The 22,245-nt window shown below is 39.8% G+C and overlaps 1 protein-coding gene and 1 non-coding gene across 2 annotated transcripts in view; both read left to right on the forward strand.

Annotated features, from left to right (window-relative positions):
* Positions 1–693: 693 nt before the first annotated feature.
* Positions 694–22,245, forward strand: part of KPNA4 (karyopherin subunit alpha 4) — a 28,648-nt gene continuing 7,096 nt past the window's right edge. The window contains exons 1-12 of the mRNA XM_075761629.1: positions 694–1,093; positions 10,571–10,615; positions 11,471–11,560; positions 11,640–11,669; positions 11,755–11,807; positions 14,058–14,153; positions 14,279–14,364; positions 17,637–17,723; positions 18,821–18,990; positions 19,081–19,125; positions 20,477–20,608; positions 20,856–20,984. Of these exons, the coding sequence (XP_075617744.1) occupies positions 1,025–1,093; positions 10,571–10,615; positions 11,471–11,560; positions 11,640–11,669; positions 11,755–11,807; positions 14,058–14,153; positions 14,279–14,364; positions 17,637–17,723; positions 18,821–18,990; positions 19,081–19,125; positions 20,477–20,608; positions 20,856–20,984 (1,032 nt within the window). The 5' untranslated portion in view covers positions 694–1,024. The remainder of the gene's footprint in view (positions 1,094–10,570; positions 10,616–11,470; positions 11,561–11,639; positions 11,670–11,754; positions 11,808–14,057; positions 14,154–14,278; positions 14,365–17,636; positions 17,724–18,820; positions 18,991–19,080; positions 19,126–20,476; positions 20,609–20,855; positions 20,985–22,245) is intronic.
* LOC142603073 (small Cajal body-specific RNA 7) lies at positions 21,322–21,624 on the forward strand. The gene has a single exon (XR_012836947.1).

The raw sequence follows: 22,245 nt of genomic DNA on the forward strand, positions 1-22,245 counted from the left end.
TAAGGCCAAAGTCTAGTAAAGCAAAGTGGTTTGGATTAAAACGTGGACCGTGCCAAACGTGACAGCTGCAGTGGCTCCTCCTTTTGCTCAGTCTTTATTAAGTCCTTTTCTGAAACTTCACAGCCGTGACACCGCTGTGCACCGGCGCCGTCCGTGCCGCCGCTCCGCTCCTCTCCTCTCCCCTCCCCTCAGGTGGCTTGGGGGTCCTTCCCGCGCCACCCCGGGGAAGCCCGGACACCCCCTGACCTGCCGTCCTGCGGCCGCAAGTGGAACAGTTTTATTAAAACAAAAAAAAAAAAAGCCAAAACCGCAATTTTTTTTTAAGCTGGCATTAAACTGGTGCGGGGCGAGGCGATGCCTCCAGTCTCCTGAGGGGGGTGAATACAAAGTCGAGTGGGGCGAAGGATAAGCCGCTGTTGACTTTCGGCTGAGAACACAGCGTCCACAGGCGAGCACCGGCGGCGCGCAGGGCGGGGAGCGCAAGGCCACCCGCCGCTCCTCCTCCCGGCCCGGCGAACCCGCCACCCAAGATGGCGGCGGGGCTGAGGGGACCGGCCGAAACACCTCGAAGGGCCCGCTCCCCTCCCCCCGCCCCGCGCTCCGTCACCGCGCGCGTCACGTCCCCGCGCAGCTCCCTCCCTTTACCTCCCCTCTCCTATTGGCCACCGGGCTCGGGTTTCGCAGCCAATCGGAGGGCGCGGCCGGCCGACCCAGAGCGAGGCTGCCCCTCTTTCCCCTCCCCTCCCCCGCTCGCGCCGTTCCTCGCTACCGGCACGTTCGGGCGCCGGCAGCCGGGGGCAGCGGGCAGCGCCGGCCCGAGCAGCCCGGCAGCGGCGCCTCCTCGCCTCGGCTTCTCGGCTCGGCGACGCAGGGCCGCGGCTCCGACGGACGTTGAGGCGTGAGCGGACTCGGCGGCCGCAGCGGCGCCGGGAAGGGGGACTCCGGCGGGCTCGGGTAGGGGCACGGGCCCGGGAGGAGGCGGAGGAGCCGCGCTCCCTCCCACCTTCCCCCCCTTCCCCCCGCCATGGCCGACAACGAGAAACTGGACAACCAGCGGCTGAAGAACTTCAAGAACAAAGGCCGCGACCTAGAGGTAACCGTCGCGGCGCTTCGCGGGAGGGGCCGGCCGGCCATGGCGGCGGGAGGGGGCCGCCGCCGTGTGGCGTCTTTCCTAATCCGCCGGCGAGGGGCCCGCGGCGGGGCCGCGGCCTGCGCTGCCCGCCCCGCCGAGAGGCGGGAGCGCCGCTCCCCGCCGCTCAGGGAGAGAGGCGAAGGGAACGGAAGGGAGGAGGAAGAAGAAGGGAAGGCCGCGCTGTGGGGCCGGGCGCGGCCGGGCCGGGCCGTTGGGCGCCGCGCGGAGGCGGGAGCGCCGCGGCTGAGGGGGCAACGGCCGCCGCCGCCTGCCCGCCCCGCGCCGCCCGGCTCCGGAGCGCCGCCCCGGGGGCTCCCGCGGGCCCCTCGGCTGCAGGGAGGGCGGCTGACAGGAGCGGCCCGTGGCGGCTCCCCCCCCCCCCCGTGGGGCAGGCCGGCACCGGCCTCGCGTTGAGGGCGCTTGTTTGGCGTAGTTGGGCCCAGGCAGTCGCTGGGTAGAGGTGTTTCCTCGGTGTTTTGCCGTCTGTGACAGCAGTCATGTTTTCCTAGGGCTCTACCTCGATTTCTTGCTAGCACTTAATAATCCCTCTTGGCGCTGAGTAGCCCCTAAAAGCCTGAGTCAGGGATTAGGGCCCAGTTGGGTGTTCTGCTGAGTGTCTATGTAAGATACTCAAGTGAATATATGAATTAATTATTGCCTACGCTTTATAGTAAAGATTATTATTAAAGAAGAACAAACCCACTTAAAAAAAAAAAAACCAAAACCAAAAAATAGGGTGAATGTTACTATTTTACTGTTCAGTTAGTTGAGTGTGGAGACAGTTGTGGCTTGTAGAATAGAGCCTCTAAACTTTTTGGTGGCTGGATCGCTATGTACATTATTTGAGCTGTGAAGGTGCTTCCTCAACACGGCAGAAGAGATAATTATCTTAGGGTTTCTTCAGTAAATACTCAAATCTTAAAATTAGATATCAACCCTCACCCATAAGCACTTGGCCAGGAGTGCTGGCTGGGGAAACCTGTGCATCATAATATTGTCAGTATGGGGTTCTGATCAAGAATTGGGCTCTGGCATTCTCATTTCTGTTTTTCACTAGTCTCAATATGTGTCCCTGTGATTATCAGAATATGATAATATTTCATATGAAGACAGCTGTACGGTATTTCTTTTTTTAATGTAAAGTATGCATTTATGTTGCTGTCATTCATTAAAAACATCAGCCAAGTTTCCCATTTGGGTAATTCAGAACTCCTTAACACCTTGATTTTTAACTTGTCCCAGGTATATTAATAAAACAGTTTGTTTTTCAGTTATGTACAAAGTTTGGTGATGCCAATAATGTTGGAAGTGGGAATAATTACCACAGTGATTACTCTGCTTACTAATGGGGTTGTTAGCTTTGTTAGTAACTACTTGCCTTAGATGTTAATTTGGTTTTGTGTAAATTGTTTTGTTATCATTGAATAGACAACTGTACAAGAAAGGCATGTTTAGGAAGGTGCACAGTAAAGCCTGTGCTGTCGTGGTAAAAAATGAAACTAATGGGAAAATACAAGTTGGAATTCATCTGCATTTTCTCTCCTTTGGTGCCAACGTACTGAGTTTTAAGGTAAGTCAGCTAAAGTAGGGAAGGTTCAGGATGAACACGTGCAAGTAAAAGGAATGCGTGTATGTATCGGGAAGCAGGTAACCTTTTTAGTATTTTTTGAATTTGCTGATGCACTTAAATGGCCTTCTACACAGTGAAAAAAACACTGCTAGGCCATGTGTAAATTTTAGATATTGACATCTATCCAACAAATCCTGGAACATATGCTTGGTACCTAAAATAACTACCGTGGATGGCTATTTTTTATACAATAGCTTAGGCTTATGGCTATCATTCTTGCTTATTAGCTGCTTACACATCACATTATTCATTAGTATGAGAGATACTGGTAATGTCCACTGTATGACAAGTATCCTATGGTAACAACAGTTGCTAATGAGTACGCAGTTCATAACACCTGTGTTCCTGTGCCACTTCTAGCAGAAAGATGCCTATTTACTTCACATAGGAAGCCAACATTTGATCTTTATCTCTTTCCCTCCTCCCACCTCCTTCACTCCTCCCCCTTTTATCTCTGCTGAAATTGTGCATTTAGCCATTGGCTTCTTTTATTCAAAACTGTGATCTTTTTTTCTTTTCTGTGACAGTTTACCTCCATTCCCTATCATCAAACAAATATTAAATCACTGTAGTTTTGCTGAATCCCAAATTAATAGAGGCTATGAAGGGTTGCCATGTTGCAAATTAGAAACTTTTAAAAAATGTTACATAAATGATTCCACATTGCTCAGATCAGTCTACCGACTGTTATATTGCTAGCAGTTGCTGTCACATCGTACCCACCTTCCAGGTCTTACATCTTCACAGAAGGTTATTGTATGTCTTACAAAAGGCAGAGAATTTCCTGCATTTTTGTCTCTTGAAGTGCTAAGCATATGTTTAGCTTTTTGGATACATAGTGAGTTGAAGTTGGTTTTTCATTTTCTGGTCCATATCAATGCGCTTCTAAACACACAAATTCTGGTCTTGAAAGAGACAGAAAAGCCAAAATGCACACCTGTTTTACATAAGATGTTTAGCAGAATTCCTTCATATGCTTAAGTATTGGGTAAACATGCATGGACATGTTATGTTGTAAACAATTGCTGCCATGTGTTTTAAGATGACAGATTGGTGGTGACAGTGGGAATAGAGGGATTCACTGTGACCAGAAACATAAAATACTTCCTTGTCCTTTTTTCTTATTTATAGTACTGCTCAAAGAAATACCGAGTATAATAAAGTTTTTAATATCAGAAGGGTTTGTACCGTGAGAACAATAATTTGTAGCTAATACTAAGGCAGTATCTCTATGTAGTGTTTAAGATTTCTAGTCTAGTGTGTGCAGCGTTCTGTTAAGGTCTTGCAAGATTTAAGAGTTGTCGGAGCGGTGGGAAAAAAATAAATTGGTATTGTTAGGGCAGAAAAAGGAGCTACCCTTACAGAACTGCAGAAGTGGTCACGCTCACTTTTTTAATGTGCTTATCTGGACTCTTCTACAAAATTATGCAAATGCTTATCTGCTAGGAAAGCTCATTAAGGTAACTTTTGTCATCTTAAGTCTTCAATGAGGAACAAGTTTTACTTGGGGTTTTTTCTTGATTAAGAAAGGATGAAGTGTTTTTTCTGTTTATAGTGGGTATGGCTGTGGTGATACTCAAGTAGTGCCATAGACCTTGGAATGAAATACTAGATCTTTAGTATACAAAGATCAGGGTAAGTGCGGATTGTTCGTTGTGTCTGCAGTCACCATAGTTTTATGAACAGTTTGGTTTTGAGTAATTGCTGTTTAGTACTACGTGTTAGGGGTCTTGAGTATAGCCTTGCTTCTGAGAAGGTTGGGAAAGAAGATTTGGGGTTTGGAGTGGGGTTTTTTCTTTGTTTTGTTTTACCAGGTGATTCAATGTTTCATTTTCTGTTGGTGATTGTTGCCTGCTGCAGCATTCAAATTTGACTGACATTTAGGTGTTTTGAAATGAAACAAAAAATATTTCATGCGTATTATTTCTCTGGAAATACTGGAAGAAACTGATGAGTTTCTGCTGGCCTTTTCTTCCCTGACTTGCCTGTGTGGTTGGGTGAGAGATTAAGAATTGCTTTAATAGTGCCAGCACAGGAGAAGTGTCAAATAGATATTTCTGCTCTGTAATTGAGAGACGCATGATGTGAAATGATGATAATGTTGTAATGCAGGGCATTCAAACACACAACTTCAAAATGAATATTGGAGCAGCCATGGAATCTAGATGTTTTAAGATCAGCAATGTCAAAATTTTAAGAGTTGCTAGTAGTGTTCACTGGAGTTGTAATACTAACAATATATTTGAGAATGCCAAGGAAGCTTCAGGGGAATGTTAGGAGATATACTGGGTATCACAGGTAGTTAGAAGCTTTTCAACCTTTTCTGTGTCCCACACAAAATAGTCTGCTTGGGATTTAAATATGGAGGAACTGAAGGAGAGCAGGAACTTCACTCACAGAGTTAGTTAAAAATAGGTTCCTTTCAGCTGACTTGTAGTTCTGTGGTGAAGCTCATCCATTTTGTCATTTAAAAATCATACTGAGATATTTGTTTGTGTAAGGCATTTTATTTGGCATGCACAGCTTCTCTAGGAAAAACTGAAATGACAGCATGTGCAATGTCATACTGATTTTTATTTATTTGTAACTGAGAGTCCCATTATAATTCTGAAGGGGGGAGTAGTTGCTGAGATGTGTTTTCTGGTGGTATCTTGTAGAGATTGTGTTGGCTTTAAAATCCCATGGCACTTTTATCAGGGACCTTGAGAGTAAACTTTATTATTCTGGTCTGCAAATAAGCCAGAATTAGTATAGGAGGGAAATAATGGCTAGGGGAGGACCTAAATCACTTGATCAAACTGAATGAAGAGTATGGCTTGTTACCAAATCCAAATGTGAATTTGCGTTTATCTCTGAGGGATTCTTTCCTTGTTTTGTAGTTCAATACCTTTTATATCTGTGAAAGATAAGAAAAAGTTTCTTAGTCATTGCTGTGGTCACTGCACTGGATGTTCTGGGTTATAGACTAGTCTTCTCCCACTGTGGCCTGCAGCCTGGATGCTCTCTGAGTAGCTAGTGTGGTGAGTAAGCAGTTTGTGCACAGGGCCATCCTAAGTATTGTTTAAAAACATATACCAAAATTTGAAAGTGCCATACAGTTCACACAAGGTTTTGGAGGTAAATAGTAGTATGTTTCTGTGTGTGCACACCCCCCCCCTCCCCATTCCCCCTTTTTTGTTTGTGTTTTGAATCATAGACCAGCCTAGTGCTAGTGTGGAGTAGCAACTTTCTAGGAAGGAAAGATGGCTCAAGCAGCTCTGCTTTAAAGTAACTGCTGCCTCTGCAGTTCCACAGCAGAAACAGCACGCTTTCAGAAACTATTCGCCAGAATGAGAGGAGTAGGTGAAGCTCTCCCATTATTTGCATGCTTTCAGACCTTCCTCTTGTAGGTACGTAAACAGAGCTACTTGAGTGAAATACTTTATAATAGTAAAAAAACCCATCCCACAAAACAGTAAAGACAGACTGTGTGTGTGATGGGGTCTGAGTTTCTGAGCAGCAGTGATTCAGAGAAGTGGAAGAGGGATCAGGATACATTAGCTGAGCATGAGCTCCAGGTATATGCTAGTGTACTTGCAAGGCCTAATATCATAATAGCGTAGAACATTTCTTCTGTATCTGTCATTGTTGTGAAAAACACTAGAATGTATTGGGATCCTGCAGGCATCAGCTAACACAAGATTTTAATAAGCCGAAGGGCTCGCTAATGGCTAATGGTCAGAAAATAGCCCTTGTGATAAAACTTAAGTAATATAATTGAAAAAAGGCGGATAGAGGGGCAGCAATCACAGGCTGACAGAAATAGATTTGATCATTTGATTCTTGATGTAGCAAATGAAGAACAGGATCCTGTGACTGAGAGCGCCACATGAATTCATACTGGTGATGTGTATTTTTAAATTGGAACACTTTCCAAAGATCATTCTGAATTCTGTTTCTGTAAACTTTCAAGTTGAGATTGTTATACTTCCCTGAATCAGTTCTCAGCTTGCACTAACACAACTGTGAGTAGGAAACCAACCAAGTCAAATCTACAGAACAGAAGGGAGAGTCTAGCTTTACAGTGCCATCTGCCAAGAAATTATTATACCAAGGTTTCTGCCATTTGAGCTGTTTTCCAAAAGACAACACAGGTTGATCTTGAGTCCATTTGTCATTTTAGTTTCTCCAAACTGTTGTTCCATTTGTAGGCTAGGGTGATGCTGCTGCAAAACTCATTGACAGAGCTAACTTCAGTTCTTATTTGTTGTGCATATTCTCTTACTAGGGGGAAGAGCAGTGACAGGTTGGCCAGTAATAACTAGTTTGTCAACCAGCTACTGTTTACACAGAAAATTATTTTAGTGGAGCCCAATTTTGGTAAATTGTTCTTAAGAGTGACTTCATCGGTCGCATGTCTTTCATGTGGAGGCTTTTGTGAGTCCAAGGTATGCAGGTCCTCTTCAGAAGCAGGCAGGAATTAAAACCAAGGGCCTGTCAGCTTTTATCTGGAGGGAGGACATTCCTCCAGCAGAGTGTTGGAGTTCAGGATTTTTTTTGATCCTGATCATCTGATTTTTCAAGTCAAGAAACTTCTAAATGATATGTCTGAGGCTTTTTTCATGGAGTGTTTGTTTTGGTCCCACTCATCTCTCCCTGTCTTTCACACATGCATATGCACTTGTCCTGAAGGTATGTTACCACCTGAGTTAGAATACATTTCATTTGGGATCACTAGTAATTTTAACTATTACTTTGTAATATCCTTTACAGCTTAATGTCCCTTTGCTGGAACACCAGCAATTCAGTGTTCTACTCCTTGAAAATGTCTTGCTCTTGGTTAGCAACAGCTTTTCTGTGACCAGTAACGTCATTATTGAAGTCTGGCAAGAAGTACTTCTTGCAGTACAGCTTTTCTGTAGGTATACTTGTTTTGTTAGATTGCAGAAACAGTTGTGGATTGGGAAGATGTTAATTAATAGTCTTGTGAGATCATCAGGGGCTTGGTACAATTCTGCAATCTTATTATCAGATATTTTCCTCTATTTATCTTCTTGAATATGCCAGGTTAGGCTTTGGAGAGACTACACTGAGTGCAACATTACAGGCTGAGAGCAAGAGCCTGTAGTGGATATGTCAGTTATAAAGCCGCAACATCTTTCCAAAGCCCCTAAATGGTGGGTGGTATCCAGCAGTGTATCAGCTTCTCCAGGAAGGCAATGGGACTTTGAGCACAGATGAATTACTGTTGAGTGCTTCTTGCCTTCAGCTCTGTTCTTCAGAGTTACCATTCATCGTTCAGGTGGGATGTGTGTCTTTGGTGAATCATAGGCTATGCTTTCCTGGGCTCAAGTTATGTGATGCTAAACCTGCGGTTGTTAGCAACCTGTGATGTGTGCAGCTGTGGGCAGGGGACTTGGCTCCCCAGTGTTGAAGTGATGGGCACTTTGGAGAGCTGAAGTGTGACCTGCCAGGTGATGATGCCAGTAGTCTGTAATCAAATGTTAGCAAATGCATGTGTTGGAATATAGCTGCTGGAGAAACTTTTCTCCTTTCAACTTTTCTCCGTTTGGTATCTGCATAGGCGCTTGAATTGGGGCTACTACAAAACATGAAAATTTCATTTATGTATTTATAAGACAGGTATTATATTAATTCAAATAATACCTATTGGGCCAGAAAAGTGTTAATTAAAATTTATTATTAGTTAAGTATATATTTTTTTTCTTCTCGTTAGAGATTACACCTTTGAGATTCTTACTATCATTTGAAGAATTCTAAGAAGTATTTGAAAAGCTTGGCTATGGAGAGAGTCCGTAGCACCGGAATAAAGTGTATCTGTGCTGTTTAGTGTTAACTGTTGACCTTATGTAGCGGACACTGCTTTTTATAGTTTTAAAACTGAAAAAGCCATGAATCTAAGCTGCATTAGACTCAGCTATTAATTCTAATTTTGATTGACATATTGAATTAACATTCTTTAAAGATGCACATATTTCCTGGAAACTTGCTTTGATGCTTTTTAGTGTGGGACAGTTTGTACTTGCTTGTTATGGCTTTTATCTAGCCGTTCCAGGTGCTGCAGCTGCATTAGGTATGCTCGTATACTTTGCCTTTTATATAGTGGGAAGCTATTGTTGTGTCAGAGTGGTGGGTTTTTTCCCCTCCTCTGCCTGTTTTTTCTCATGATGTACTGCGTTTTGGTCCTCAAGTGCTGAAAAGTTCTGCCTCCAAAGCAGTGGAGAACCATCCCTTCTTTTCCACTGGCATCATCTTTTCCTGTCCTTTTCTTTTTGTTTTAACTCTTTCCTTTGAGAAGGTAGACTGTCTTGCTCAGAGCTAGAAATTTGATTCTGATGAAATGCATATTCCTTTTGATAAAAATAATTATGCTTGTGGAAGTCAAGCTTTTAATCCTTATCTTCAGAGCTGCTTCTTATTGCTGTTCAGCAGCTCTTAGCCTTTCCTTTTCCTTGTATTCTGTGTCATTGTGGTCCCTTATGCTCTGGAATGTCGAGCTTTCTCTAGGTTTGTGCATAGTTAAGTCACAGTAGAAACGCAATTGTGTTTAACTTTGCTATTTTCATTCACTGTAAAGTTCAAGGTATAGAATAAAATCACTATAGGCTGATTTTTTTTTTCTATTTTCAGTTTGCACCATAGTAACACAACCAGTAGTAAACTGATTCATGTATATTTGCAATTGCTTTTTTCTGAATACTTGCATGGGAGCTGTAGAGAAAATGACACACACTCCCCCCACCCCCCAATTACTCTTACAGGTCCAAGGGTTTTATGTGGTTTTAATTTATAAATAATATTTTTGTAACTTGGGTTTGCTTACTAGTTCTTAATTTGAACTTGTTTATAAAGTTATTCCACAAGGCACAAAGCTAGTACTGTTTCATACAGTAATAGAAACATGTGCATATCAGAAATATGTGAAATCTGTAAATCAACTTGGGTGTTTGGGAGAAATGAGTAGTGTTGTGGAGGTTTGGGTGAGCGAGAGCTCCTGTGGAACTTTTCCCGCCTTTTGTGTCTGGAGGGGTAGGCCTTGTTAAAAAAAGGGCACAGCATTGCCCAGATCTATTTATTCTGAAGAATTACGTTATTGAAATTCTTTTTGCTTTAGCAGTTGTACTTTGTTTAGGTGAAGGATCGCCTGCAGTCTGAACTTCAGCCTCTGCTCTTCAGCACAGCTGTATGGTGACAGTTGTGTTAGTAAGGGGCTGTGCTCCCTGGTAGTGTAGCCCAGGCAGGCAAGTATCTCTGCCTGGGGAATCTCGCTACTCTGAGGAAGTGAGAGATGTGAGTTCTTAATTAGGTGTTGTGCTTGACTTTACAGTCTTCAAGTTTACCAATATGCCTTTTCATAAAAGTGACAGTTTTGGCTGTCTCTGGGGTTTTGGCTCATGCTCTGTGTGTGTGTTGAAAAAGCCTTGAATCAAGAAAAGGTTATAAACGTTGGGCAAACTTAGTATGCTTTCCGTTAGTGTACCATGGTATTTATAATGCTTTTGGTGCTGCTGTTCTATGCACAGCTCCTTTCATTGTTGCCCTTTGTTGCAAGATACTTTTGTTTATTCCCTGATTCCATATACCCTTTTTTCTTCAATGTGAAGACCTAGGATACTGTTTCACTATGAAAAAATACAGGCAGAAATAGTTATCTCAATTTCCTGTTGGATTTCTACTTTTATAATGAAAATTAAATCCTGTGTGTACAAGTGCTGTTTAAAATGTATGAACTTATAGTTGTGCAATAACTTTTTAAATTACTTGATCTAGATTCAGAACATAATTACTTTGATCTTGATTCTTTTCAGACTATGAGAAGACAAAGAAATGAAGTTGTTGTGGAGTTGAGAAAGGTGAGATGACTTAGCATTATTCTTGCCACATGGGATTTGGCTATGTTCGTATTTCAGTAAAACTTAAAAGTTTTTGTTAAAGGCTTAAATAAAAAAGGAAAAAGATAACTGTTGTGTGTTCTTTAGTCCACCAAGAATGCCATTGTTAAACTTTGTCTTTACTAATTCTGTGAAGGTACTTTGGTTTAGAAGAAAGTTCTAAAGTTACCATACTTTGTACTAGAAGTTCCATAATTTTTGTCCTGAAAAGCAGAATGTTATTTGTAATCTATTGAAGCTTCTCCAGCTAGGTTAATTTAAAAAATTAGGAAAAGCTTACAATTTTTCCTTCAAAAATCAGATGTTCCTGCTGTTCTGTAGACAAAGCTGTTTTCCTTCCCAAAACAGTAGTTCAGCACACAAATAAGAGTGAAAGAGTGTCTGTGTGAAGATAACGTTGTTTAGAATTGTTGGAAAACTAACTCTTGAGAAAAGCAATCATAACTTGAAGTATTTTACTTCTGGGATGAACAGAAAACTAGCCTCTGGGAATTGCCTTGTCTTGTTATAAATCATGACAAATAGGTTGTAATGTCAGTGGTGATGGATGTGTGCACATGAAACTTCCCTGCAAAAGTAGTTACTACTATAGATAAGCTTGGATGGACGATTCTAGAAAAATTGTGAAGAGATTTCCAAAGTGCTGCTCCTCTGTGCAGCCCTTTCCAACTTCTTGAATGTTGGAAATTTTAACGGTATCAAATGAAAGCATTTTTATGATGCTTGTTTAAAACTGAAGCTTCTATTCCCTTCTTGACACCCCCCATGCCCCCTTAATCAAAGTTTTAAAGATATTAAATCATTTTTCTCTTTAAGAACAAAAGAGATGAGCATCTTCTAAAGAGGAGAAATGTTCCCCATGAAGATATCTGTGAAGATTCTGATATAGATGGTGACTTTAGAGTGGTAAGAATTAACTCTCAAGCATGTCTTCTTTTTATGTACTTAAAAGACATTTCTAACTGCATTTGTTTCTGTTTTCTAGCAAAACACTTCTTTGGAGGCAATAGTACAGGTAAAAAAAATAAAAATAATTGTTTGAACATTCTTCATGCCATGGTGACAAATATGTGAAAAGATTAAATTCTCTTTTATTTTAGAATGCTTCAAGTGACAACCAGGGTATACAGTTAAGTGCTGTGCAGGCTGCAAGGTAAGAACACACTTTTCTCAAATATACTGGTTTTATTCTTATTTTATCATACTCTTAAATTCAGAAAATGTGTTCTAGCTTAACTAGAAAAAGTATGTCATTTACTGATTTTGAAAAAGAAAACTTGATAAATAGAACCTTTCTGTAAAGGTCAAAATACGTAGGTCTTCAAAGCAGTCAGGATTTTCAGTAACTATATATAAATACTAGGATTTATCTTAATGAAATACTTGATGCCTCTCAAGTAGAGTAAAACATATAATTAGCAGAACTATAAAGTCTTTAGCTTTAAATACAGAAAGGACTGTCATAATCCTTTTTCTAGTGCTGTCATGGATTAGGCCACTAAAACCACATCTTACTTTAAGAGGAATTGTATGTTTTCAAGAAGTGATCCTACAGTACTCTTAAAACTTTCCTTGTGTAAATTTAGTATTTAACTGTTGTTTCATGAACTATTGGGCTTTTGTTGTTGTTGTGGCAGAAAGCTACAACTTTGTATTTGTTTACCCTCTGTGGTTGAGGGGGTTGATTCAAGTGCAGTGGAAGACTTCCAGATCAAAGATAAGTCAAGTGAATTGGAAGTCACTCTGACTTTTGGGAACTAATGTATTTGAAACTGATAGTGAAAAGAAAAGTTTCTGTGCCTATTTCCATGGGGCACCTTGCCTTCATTAAAGTTTAATCAACTCGGGGTACTATCATGTAGAACACTTTTTAGTCTAAAGTACACTGAATTAAGCCTGATTTAAAAATAAATGGGAATGTCCATGTGGATTTCTTACCGTTGTAACTTTTTTAAAAATTGAAAACTAATTTAAAACAGTGCAGTTTAGGTTATTGGAAAGGCATTAAAGTCTATTTTAGAGATGAAAACAAATGCTTTTCAGTCTTGATTGAATCTGTGCCATCCTTTGGTCTGAAGCTGGAACAGGAAGGAAAAATCTTGCTGAAGTCTAATCCCCAAAACATACAACTGGAACATGAAGGACAGAAAACTCATTAGAGGTGCTTAAGAAAAAGCAAAACTAAACAAAAAGGTCTCAAACTCCTCCAAACCTGAAGTTTTATTTGATTCTTGTAGTAGAGTTCTCTACCTGTTTGAGCAGGTGGTTTGTGAATAGACTGCACTATGATTGTTTTGTCACTGAACAAAAATCAGTGAAAGTACACTTTTGTTTCTTAATTTTTATAAGCTTGTAGATGTAAATTGTCTTCACTTCTAAAAGGAATCTCCTTTACTTGGAAGTTGAAAATGCATATTTGATTGTTAGAAGAGTGTTCACATAATCTGTTTCAGATCCTCCCTGTTGCTTAATTTTCCAAGGTATTTTGTTTTGCAGCTCTGGCTTTTCATCACTTGCCTTTCCCTATGTTCCCCCCTTTAACACACTAGTGATCGGTTTCAGGATAAAGCAGGAGTGGAAAGTTGATTTCTAATTATTGTGTTCTGACAAGCCTTTCATGTGGTTGTGAATAGGCTGGCATATGAAGAGATGACTATATAGTATCTCTCTTCCCACTGCTAGTAAAAATTTGGTGTGGCAGCCCACGTTGTCCCCTCCAAGAAGCTTCCTTCATTCTCCTTAATTCCTTTGCTGCAGAAGGGTGAAGATAAAGGAATTAAAAATTGAAACAAATTTGTACACTTCTGTTCTTTGCAGTTGTACTTTGTGAATCCTTGCTGTCTGAGCAAGGTGATAAAGAACCAGCAAGTTTCTGCCTTTCTTGTCAAAGCAGCCGGGATCTGTTTATCTCCCTTGTTTGGGTGGAGGAGGAAGAGGCTGAGGGTGTAACTGAATAACGCTGGTGATCTTTATTTTGCTGACTGGTAATAAACTTCAAAAGTAGACGAGAAAACATGGTAACTGAAACAGGCAATGAATGCAATGGCTTCAGTTTTTCAATAGTCAGTAATTTCAGTTTTGGGCATTAGTTATTTTCACTTGAAGTGGAGAAAACAAATCCTGCTCTGTCTTTGAGAGTATGAGAGTCACACTGAGGAAGAACTTCCCAGCCCAGCAGGTAGTGCAGCAGTAGAACAGTTTGTCTAGGGAGGTTGTTGGATCTCTGTGCTTGGAGGTTTCCAAAAATCAACTACAGGAAGCCATTACTGACCTGATCCAGTGTCAGCAATAATTCTGCTTTGAGCAGAAGGCTGGACTAAGCCTCCAGAGATCTTTTCCAGTCATGACTTCTCATTCTGTGATTTATCTGCTAAGTCTGGTATGTTCTCTTTTTCCTAAACAGAAAGCTGCTTTCCAGTGATCGCAATCCACCAATTGACGATCTAATAAAATCAGGAATATTACCTATTTTAGTGCACTGTCTTGAAAGAGATGACAAGTGAGTATTTCTAAACCTCAAAATGTTTAATTGTTGCAAGAATTTGTAGTGTTTAGCTAATGTGGCTACAGTGTCTGATCTGAAAATTCATGTTACAATCATATTTTTTTTTTCTTATTTTGCAGTCCTTCTTTACAGTTTGAAGCTGCATGGGCTTTGACAAACATTGCCTCTGGAACCTCTGAACAAACACAGGCCGTAGTTCAATCTAGTAAGTCCAACAGTATTTGATCATTGATAAAGCACACACTGTAGCTTCCACAAATACAATCATCTGAATGATATTGTAAAGAGCATCCACACTCCTGTTCCTCTGTCTCAAGCATGTTCACCAATCCACGTTAGGGTTGGTCCTTTCGTGCGGTAGCCAGGATGGTTGAAATTGAGTTGTCAATCACAGGCACGTCGCTGAAGGACCTGCCCATGAAGTCTCCTGCCAGATGTTCTACCTCTTCTCTGGCAAGCAGCATCAGTTGAAGCGCACACCTGCTTTTGTTCTTCATTTTTCTCAGATTTTAAATTCAGTTGGGTTTCCTAATGGTGAGTAATCTCTTCTGGAAACTCACGGTATTTTAGCAGAGTCGATATCTGCTGGTTTCCAGTTCTCAAACTTAAAAAACCCCACAACCCACAAAAAAACTTGAAAAAAAACCAGACCAAAAAACCCCCCTAAAAATACTCCCATGGAGGGTTTTTCTGTCTTATTGTGAAGAGGGAGGAAAAGATGTGGACCAAGTCCAGAGGGTCCCTGACGTCAAACTCTCTTCCGAAATTAAGTTGAAGAAAAACCGCTGTCCTTCATATTTTGAGGAATCTGAAGTATGGAAAAGAATTTGTTGTTGGACTTGGAATCTGAGCTACCAAGCAAAACACTTTCTTCTGTACTCTAAACGCTCCCTAAGTTGAAGTAGTACTTCTGTTGGTAAAGCAGAACTAAGTGTCTGCACACTTTTTGAGACCTGTGGAAGAATCGGACATACAGTAAAACAAGTTTTTTTTGCTGAAAATTTAAGGGGAAAAGCCACAAAACTTACATTATGTGAGATACCAGTAGCTTTAATGGTTGGAATCAGTGTTGTATTGCAGTGCACGCTGCTGATACCATTAAATATGCTGTGCTTCCAACAATGAAAAGACACAGAATTATGCTCGATCTTTGTGTGTTTACCCTCCCACCACAACCATCATATACTGACTTCTTTTAGAACTACTTCAAACTCATATTTAATGTAGTAAGTACAGTTTCTAAGATGTGTGGTGCCGTTCAAGTGTTGAACTGTCAGTGTGTTACGTATATTCCATGACTGACTTTTTCACTTTAGTGATCAAAGATGATTGTTTCTTTTTCATTGTTAGTGCTGAGCCGTTGTAGGCTTCTCACAAACTGTATATTGGCTTTATATTTTGGAAAAAAAACCCAACCAAACAAAAAAAACCCCAACATATTCATAAGAAAGTTCTTAGCACTATCTTCTCTGCTAAATGGCTGGGTGTCTTTCAAGAGTCTTTAACTGGAAAAATAGGTTAATTCTTCACAGCAGATGTGAAGGAATTTAAGGCAGGTGACCTCAGCTTAAAGGATTTTTTTTTTAATTGAATATATGTTTTGAGATTGCATTGGTTGCAAGATCAGTTGCCCTTTGCATTTATGAACTCTGTTAACAGTCTGTAGTATGTGTCTTTGCTAATACTTTTAATTTTCCTTTTTCCTATCTTCCTCTTCCTTTTGCAGTTGCATCCTGAGTTTTCTTTTGGAAATCTAATTACTATATAACCTGTCCCACACCTCTGATCTAGAACAGTGCTTTTTATTTAAACCTAGCTTATCAATGGGTTGGAGATGGGTTCCAAATATAGTAATTCTTTCAGTGATGATCTTTAATTCAGCTAGGTCTGCATGTATGCGCTATATTAGCCAATTCAGTAGCTATAACATGAAAGCATGGTTTATTTCTGGTAATGATTTATTTCAATGAAAAAGATGATCTGTTGTAATCTTTCCAAAAGTACTTATTAATATGCTTCCTGGGGATGCTTTTTCTCTTTACATACAGGCATTGTAAAATACCTGTATTTAGTAGGAATTCTGTTGTGAGTTGTTATTTCTCTAGCAAAAAATGTTTTACATTGAGAAAAAGTCTAACTAAAAATACCAGCCTCTCTTGAAATATCTGATCTAAAGTAAATGAGGGTTTCTTACAGACTAAACTGATGTTCAAATCATGTAAGCAAGCACCTTAGTGCTTGAGATTAAAAAAATAAGAATCGGTTGTCTAAATGTTGTGAGTGTCGAATATGTTTGAAACATGGGCATAGCTTTAGCGCTAAGAATTAGGAGCATTCTCCTGTCTGACACCCACATAGGGTAGACAAGTAGCTGCCTTGATAACAATTGTGGAGTTTTGTGTGTTGCCTTTTGAACCCTTTTCTGTATGCTCAGTCAGTTGGCTCTTTCTGTCATAAAGCAGTAGCATTTGCAACAATCTCTTCTGCGGTGATGAGTTAGGTGATTCTGGTATGTTAGATTGAGTAGAGTCAAAACTTAGTGCTGTAAAAGGAGACTTCACGTTGAGGAATGCATCTGTATTGGCTTTCAGGAACTTTCCAAGACAACTAGATCTGTAGAAACAGTGCTGTTGCTGTGCACTTAGCTTCATAATTGTTATCGAAGGATACTGAATGCAGAATTTGGAAATATTAGGGGAAAGTACACAGTGACTTGGCGCTTTAGTAGTGCATCTGTTTCGGCACTGGGAGGTTCTTTTGGTACAGTTCACCTTGTGTGTCTGCTTGTGTGTGCTCTGTCAACCAGGGTTCCTCTTGGTAGAGCCACAGGTGAAGTTCTGCACCAAGGCGTTGCCTGAAGCTCCACGCTGGCAGTGTATACAGAAGAGCCTTCAGTAGTTAGCTTTCTGCATGAGCTAGAACCAGCAACTGGCACTTACTTCACTACTAGTAAAGATGTGATGGATGATACAGGGTGCTGTAAATCAGTAAAATTGAAACAAATTAAACCCCTGTATTTCCCACTAACTTACCAGTCAGTGTAGATGTGTACCTACTGACTCTTACATTGGCCATTTTGAATGAGTGAAGTTAGTCTTAAACAGTTACTACGTTGCAGTTGGTTCTGATAACTTGGCACGGAATTTCTAGATTCAGTAAGTATAACTAAATTTGGAGTCCTGACAAGCTTCAGTAAACTTGTGAGACTTACAAACAAATGTCAGGTTATTTTAAGAGTTGCTTTCATAATACTCTGAAGTGCAGGCTCTATGAGAAAGTGCAGTGAAGGAAGAATTGTTAGTGTGTTTTATTTCAGTATTATCTGGGAAGTTAGTAAAGTTTTGACCAATACTTAACCAGGAGAAAAATTTTTCATGCAGTACTGAAATTTTATTTAATATCTAAGTATGTGAACTACTTTGCCTTTTGAGAGATGTATTTCTTAAAATTTCATGGGATTTTGTTTATATCTTCCAGATGCTGTGCCACTTTTTCTGAGACTGCTGCATTCACCTCATCAAAATGTTTGTGAGCAAGCTGTGTGGGCTTTAGGAAATATCATAGGTTTGTGTTACTCCTGCCACTAAAAACTTCTAAGTTCCTTTTGGTATTGAATGAATAAACTAGGTAGGATTTTGTTTTAGAACTTGGAGATGCTCAACTATGAGAGAAAAAACCTGGTAATTACCCCGTTGTTAATTTATTCCTGGTTTCTCCATTGTGTATCAATGGTGTGCACCTAAAACCACATGATTATAGGCTTTCTTTCCAGGTACAGGAAAGGAATGACAGGCAAACAAACATGCACATTGTTAAAATAATAGCTGTTTTGCATTGAGTTGTGAAATTGTGCCTGAGCTTACATACATTGTGTTGAATTCGAGAGAAGTGGTGTGATCATTCAATCTTTCACTTGCTTTTTTCTTCTTCTTGTGGAAGCATTGGCTTTGTGGTTTACAGCCCTGAACTGTATATGTAGTGCTTAAGGACTAATGAGGTACTGACATACTCAGATTTCTACAATCTGATATTTTAGAAATGCCTAGTCCTTCTTAAGAAGGAAACCAACAAAATCCACAGTATGGTAACTGCCTCAAGCTGTTAGCGATATTAGTGCAGTACAAGTCAGATGCTGCTTTTGAGGCAACTGTAGTGATACTTGGGCAGTGTTGGAAGTGTTTATCTTTCAGATATGAAGATGACAATATTTGTTTTCAGGCAACTTTGAACTACTCTTGGGGTGGTTTAGTACTGATTATAAACTTTGTGAAGGGTTCTGAAGGAATTTGTTGGGCTATGAACTACTCTCAGTGGTTTGGCATTGTCTACCACCCCTTTTTCCTTGCCTACCACCCGCCCAGCCTGTGCACCTGCTATAAATCATGGAACACTTTTCTGTTAAGAATCTAGCAGTTTTTAATGAGTAGTTCAAAATGAAGCAATTAGGCTGGCAGCCACAGATCCTACTAAAGCTTTATATAAAAGTGTCTTTATATAGATACATCTATCATATATATATTTATGTGCATCTTTCCAAGGCCAATATTCTTTAACTTTGTATGCATTTTATATAACTGAAGTTTTAAGTGTGCAGAAGTTAGACTTCTTGTGAATGGCACGGGATGATCTTTGGCTTCATAATTCTTTGATGTCTTCAACAGGTGATGGACCCCAGTGTAGAGATTACGTTATTAGTCTTGGAGTAGTGAAACCACTGCTGTCCTTCATCAGCCCATCTATTCCCATAACTTTCTTAAGAAATGTTACTTGGGTCATGGTCAACTTGTGCCGTCACAAAGATCCTCCTCCGCCGATGGAAACCATTCAGGAGGTGACTGAGTTACTGTTCAGTGTGACTAAACTGAAGTTGAGTATGTATCTGCCTTAAAAATAACTGTTATGTGCTTCTTTTCCTCCTTAGATCCTTCCAGCGCTCTGTGTTTTAATTCACCACACAGATGTAAATGTAAGTAACACCACTTAAAACTAGTTTTGTGTTCTGGTATAGTTTTTAGCTGAAGTATAAAGTTTGCTGTAATTACCTTTTTTCTTTAAAAAAAAAATAAATCTGTGATGTTCTCTTTCATTATGGCAAATGTATTTTGGTATCTTTAACTGCTTATTTTTAAGCATCAGTTACGATTTTTGCCTGGTATTTCTCTGTATCTTTGCAAGTGCTTGTTTGCATGTACTTTCCCTACACTTAAAATGCAGTTTCAGTTGTATTTCTGTGAACACTCATTTACAGATAAATACAGGATTTTTTTGATTAGTACTTAAGTTTGAGGTAATGAAAATTGTGTCAATGAAAGAAAAATGAGTGTCTGCTGAATATGTAAAATGCTAGTTTTAGGTGTAACTCTGAGGTATTAAATACGAAAATTAGGTTATTTTAGTAGTGAAGTAAATGAGTGAGACTTTACTGCAATTATGAAATAGGTCAGCTTTTTGACTAAATGAAAGTCAGAATTGTTTCAGATTAATTCTTTGATTCCTAGTGAAGTTGTAGTTCAGTTGTCTGAGTTAATGGCAACAGTGCTTTACCAAAGTATGTTTAAATATATTAACTAAAGTTTGCATAGTCATGATACTATTTAATTTATTGTATACAAGTAGGTGAAATTAAACTTATCTGAATTTTTTGAAATGGCTGTATTTGTGAATCAGTCAAGAGTTGTCAGCTGAGAGAATGCTCATTCAATTTTTTTGTAAGCTGTCACTTGAAATGTTCAGATTTACTGCTACTTAAATTGGCTTTTCTGTGTGTGAATGCACACATGTATGCGCACACAGAGGAATTTCAGTCTTAAATGCTGCTTAACCAGACATTTAAAAAAAAAAAAGTCAAAGCTTTTCTTAAATTTTGGGGGAGGAATATAAAGAAAAAGATAACTTGATGCCATATGATGTACAGCTCATTGGTTTGAGAGTGCCAAATGCCTGGAGGTTAATATTTTCATGAGGCTTTATCTTCCTTCCAGGGGTGAGTCTTTCATATCTCACATTGTCCACCAGTACATCAGGAAAGAGCAGATATAATTGAATTGCTTTTATTATATCCTTTGGAATTTAAGCTGTTGTTAGCAGTTTAGCTGTTTTTTTTAATCTCTGTATATTCTTTGGAGCTAGAGCAGGTTGAACAGCAGTTGTATTTTAGACTTCTGTGGAGTGGAATGTATGAAGCTTGTAAAATAAAGTGGGTTTTTGCTGTATTGCATCAATTCTGACTTCACAATGATAATTGGTTTATATTTTAGGGTTTTTTTAAGACTTGAAATACTTCTATACTAATTGCAAATACATGTTTTTACTCTTAGATATTGGTAGATACAGTCTGGGCACTCTCATATCTAACGGATGCTGGCAATGAACAGATCCAGATGGTGATAGACTCTGGAATAGTCCCTCATTTGGTTCCTCTTCTCAGTCATCAAGAAGTTAAAGTGCAAGTAAGTTTGGATAACTTTAAGGAAGTGTTGCTAAAAATGTGATACTAGAGAAAGTGGCTGGTTTCTTTTTGTAGTTTACATTGAAATTGAAAGAATACTTTTTCCTGTGTGGTACAGCATTTGCATAAAATCTTCTGCTATTAGAAAGAATGTGCTTGACTAGAAAAATCTTTGATTAAAAACTCTTTAAAGAAAACTCTTTATGCTTACCTTACATACTCTCTTTAAAGAAAGTGTTTTGTTTCAGACTGCTGCACTGAGAGCTGTAGGAAACATTGTCACTGGTACCGATGAACAGACGCAGGTAGTTCTGAATTGTGAAGCTCTTTCACACTTTCCAGCACTTCTGACACATCCCAAAGAAAAAATTAATAAGGTAAGTAACTGCAGAGATTTAACCCAATAGATAACTTTTTTATATTTGGCTTATCTGTCTTGGATTCTACATAACATAGTGTGGTAGAGATTTCAGTAATTGACTACTTATATCAGTTTATGGCAAGAGCAGGCAGGGTGCTGAAATTTTTCTTGAAGTTAACAGCCAAAGAAAATTCTCTAAGGAGCTGCAAACTTGTACTTGACAAGAATGTTGTTTCCTGTTTCTTCTAATTGAATTTCTATCAAATTGAAGCTTTATCTTGTAATTCTGGCTGTTGACTTAAAAGTTAGAGTTCTTGATATGTGAAATGTCACTTTAATTAAACTGACTCTCTTGGAAGTGATGAAATAGAGATAATGGGATGTCATTTTGAATGGAGTGTGTGTGATAAACGGACTGGGGGTGGGGTGTGGGTAATGTGTGTGTGTGTGTGCGTGTATAGAAGAGGCTTTAAACGGGGGCACTGATAATGCAGTGCTGATTCCGGAGTGCATCTGAGGCATGTTGTTAAGTTCTGGGGTGCCGCTTTACAACGTTGCCAATGATTAAACCCCGACACAAGCCCACCAAGACAAGCCTAGGCATCTTAAATCTCTAACAGGTTCATTAATGAAAGTGATCCTGTGATCTGATCTGAGAGACTCAGTTGAATGAAATGTGAGAATTTCTGAATCTTGTGTTGAGAGAAATATTTGTCTAAAGTTGTCATACCAGATGAGAGGAGAAGGGAATTGAGGAATGATGGTTTCTAGGAAGGGAGAAATTTATCAACTCTAAGAATAAAAAAATTCACTACTGGAATATACTTAAAATTTTATGTCAAACATTTCTTGACTGAAGTACAGATTCCCACTTAAAAAGGGGGTTGGGGAGGGCCTCTGGATCCTTGTTTAACATAAGAATCCAGATAGTCTTTGGCTTAGTTCAAAATTTCAGCTGTTCAGGACTGGGAGGGCCTACTGGAGAAAAGATCCCTTCTTACCCACTCTCCCAGGCACCTGCTGTTGGGTGTTGCTGGAAGGAGAGAGTCCCAGACTTATGGACAGAATGATCATGAAGGGTCATGTAACTCTACAGTATTCTCGAAAAGCAAGCGTTTGAGTAATAGGGGTTGCATGTTCTTGATGACTGATGCTAAGAAAAGAAAAATTATGAAGCAGGTAAAGAACATAATTGTCTTCTACCACTCTCATGTCTGGAAAACATGATGCTGTAAGGCATTTAGGAGCTGATCTGACCATCGGCTGAAAACTGCTAT

This window comes from Balearica regulorum, chromosome 9 (genome assembly GCF_011004875.1).
Source record: "Balearica regulorum gibbericeps isolate bBalReg1 chromosome 9, bBalReg1.pri, whole genome shotgun sequence".
NCBI lineage: Eukaryota > Metazoa > Chordata > Aves > Gruiformes > Gruidae > Balearica > Balearica regulorum.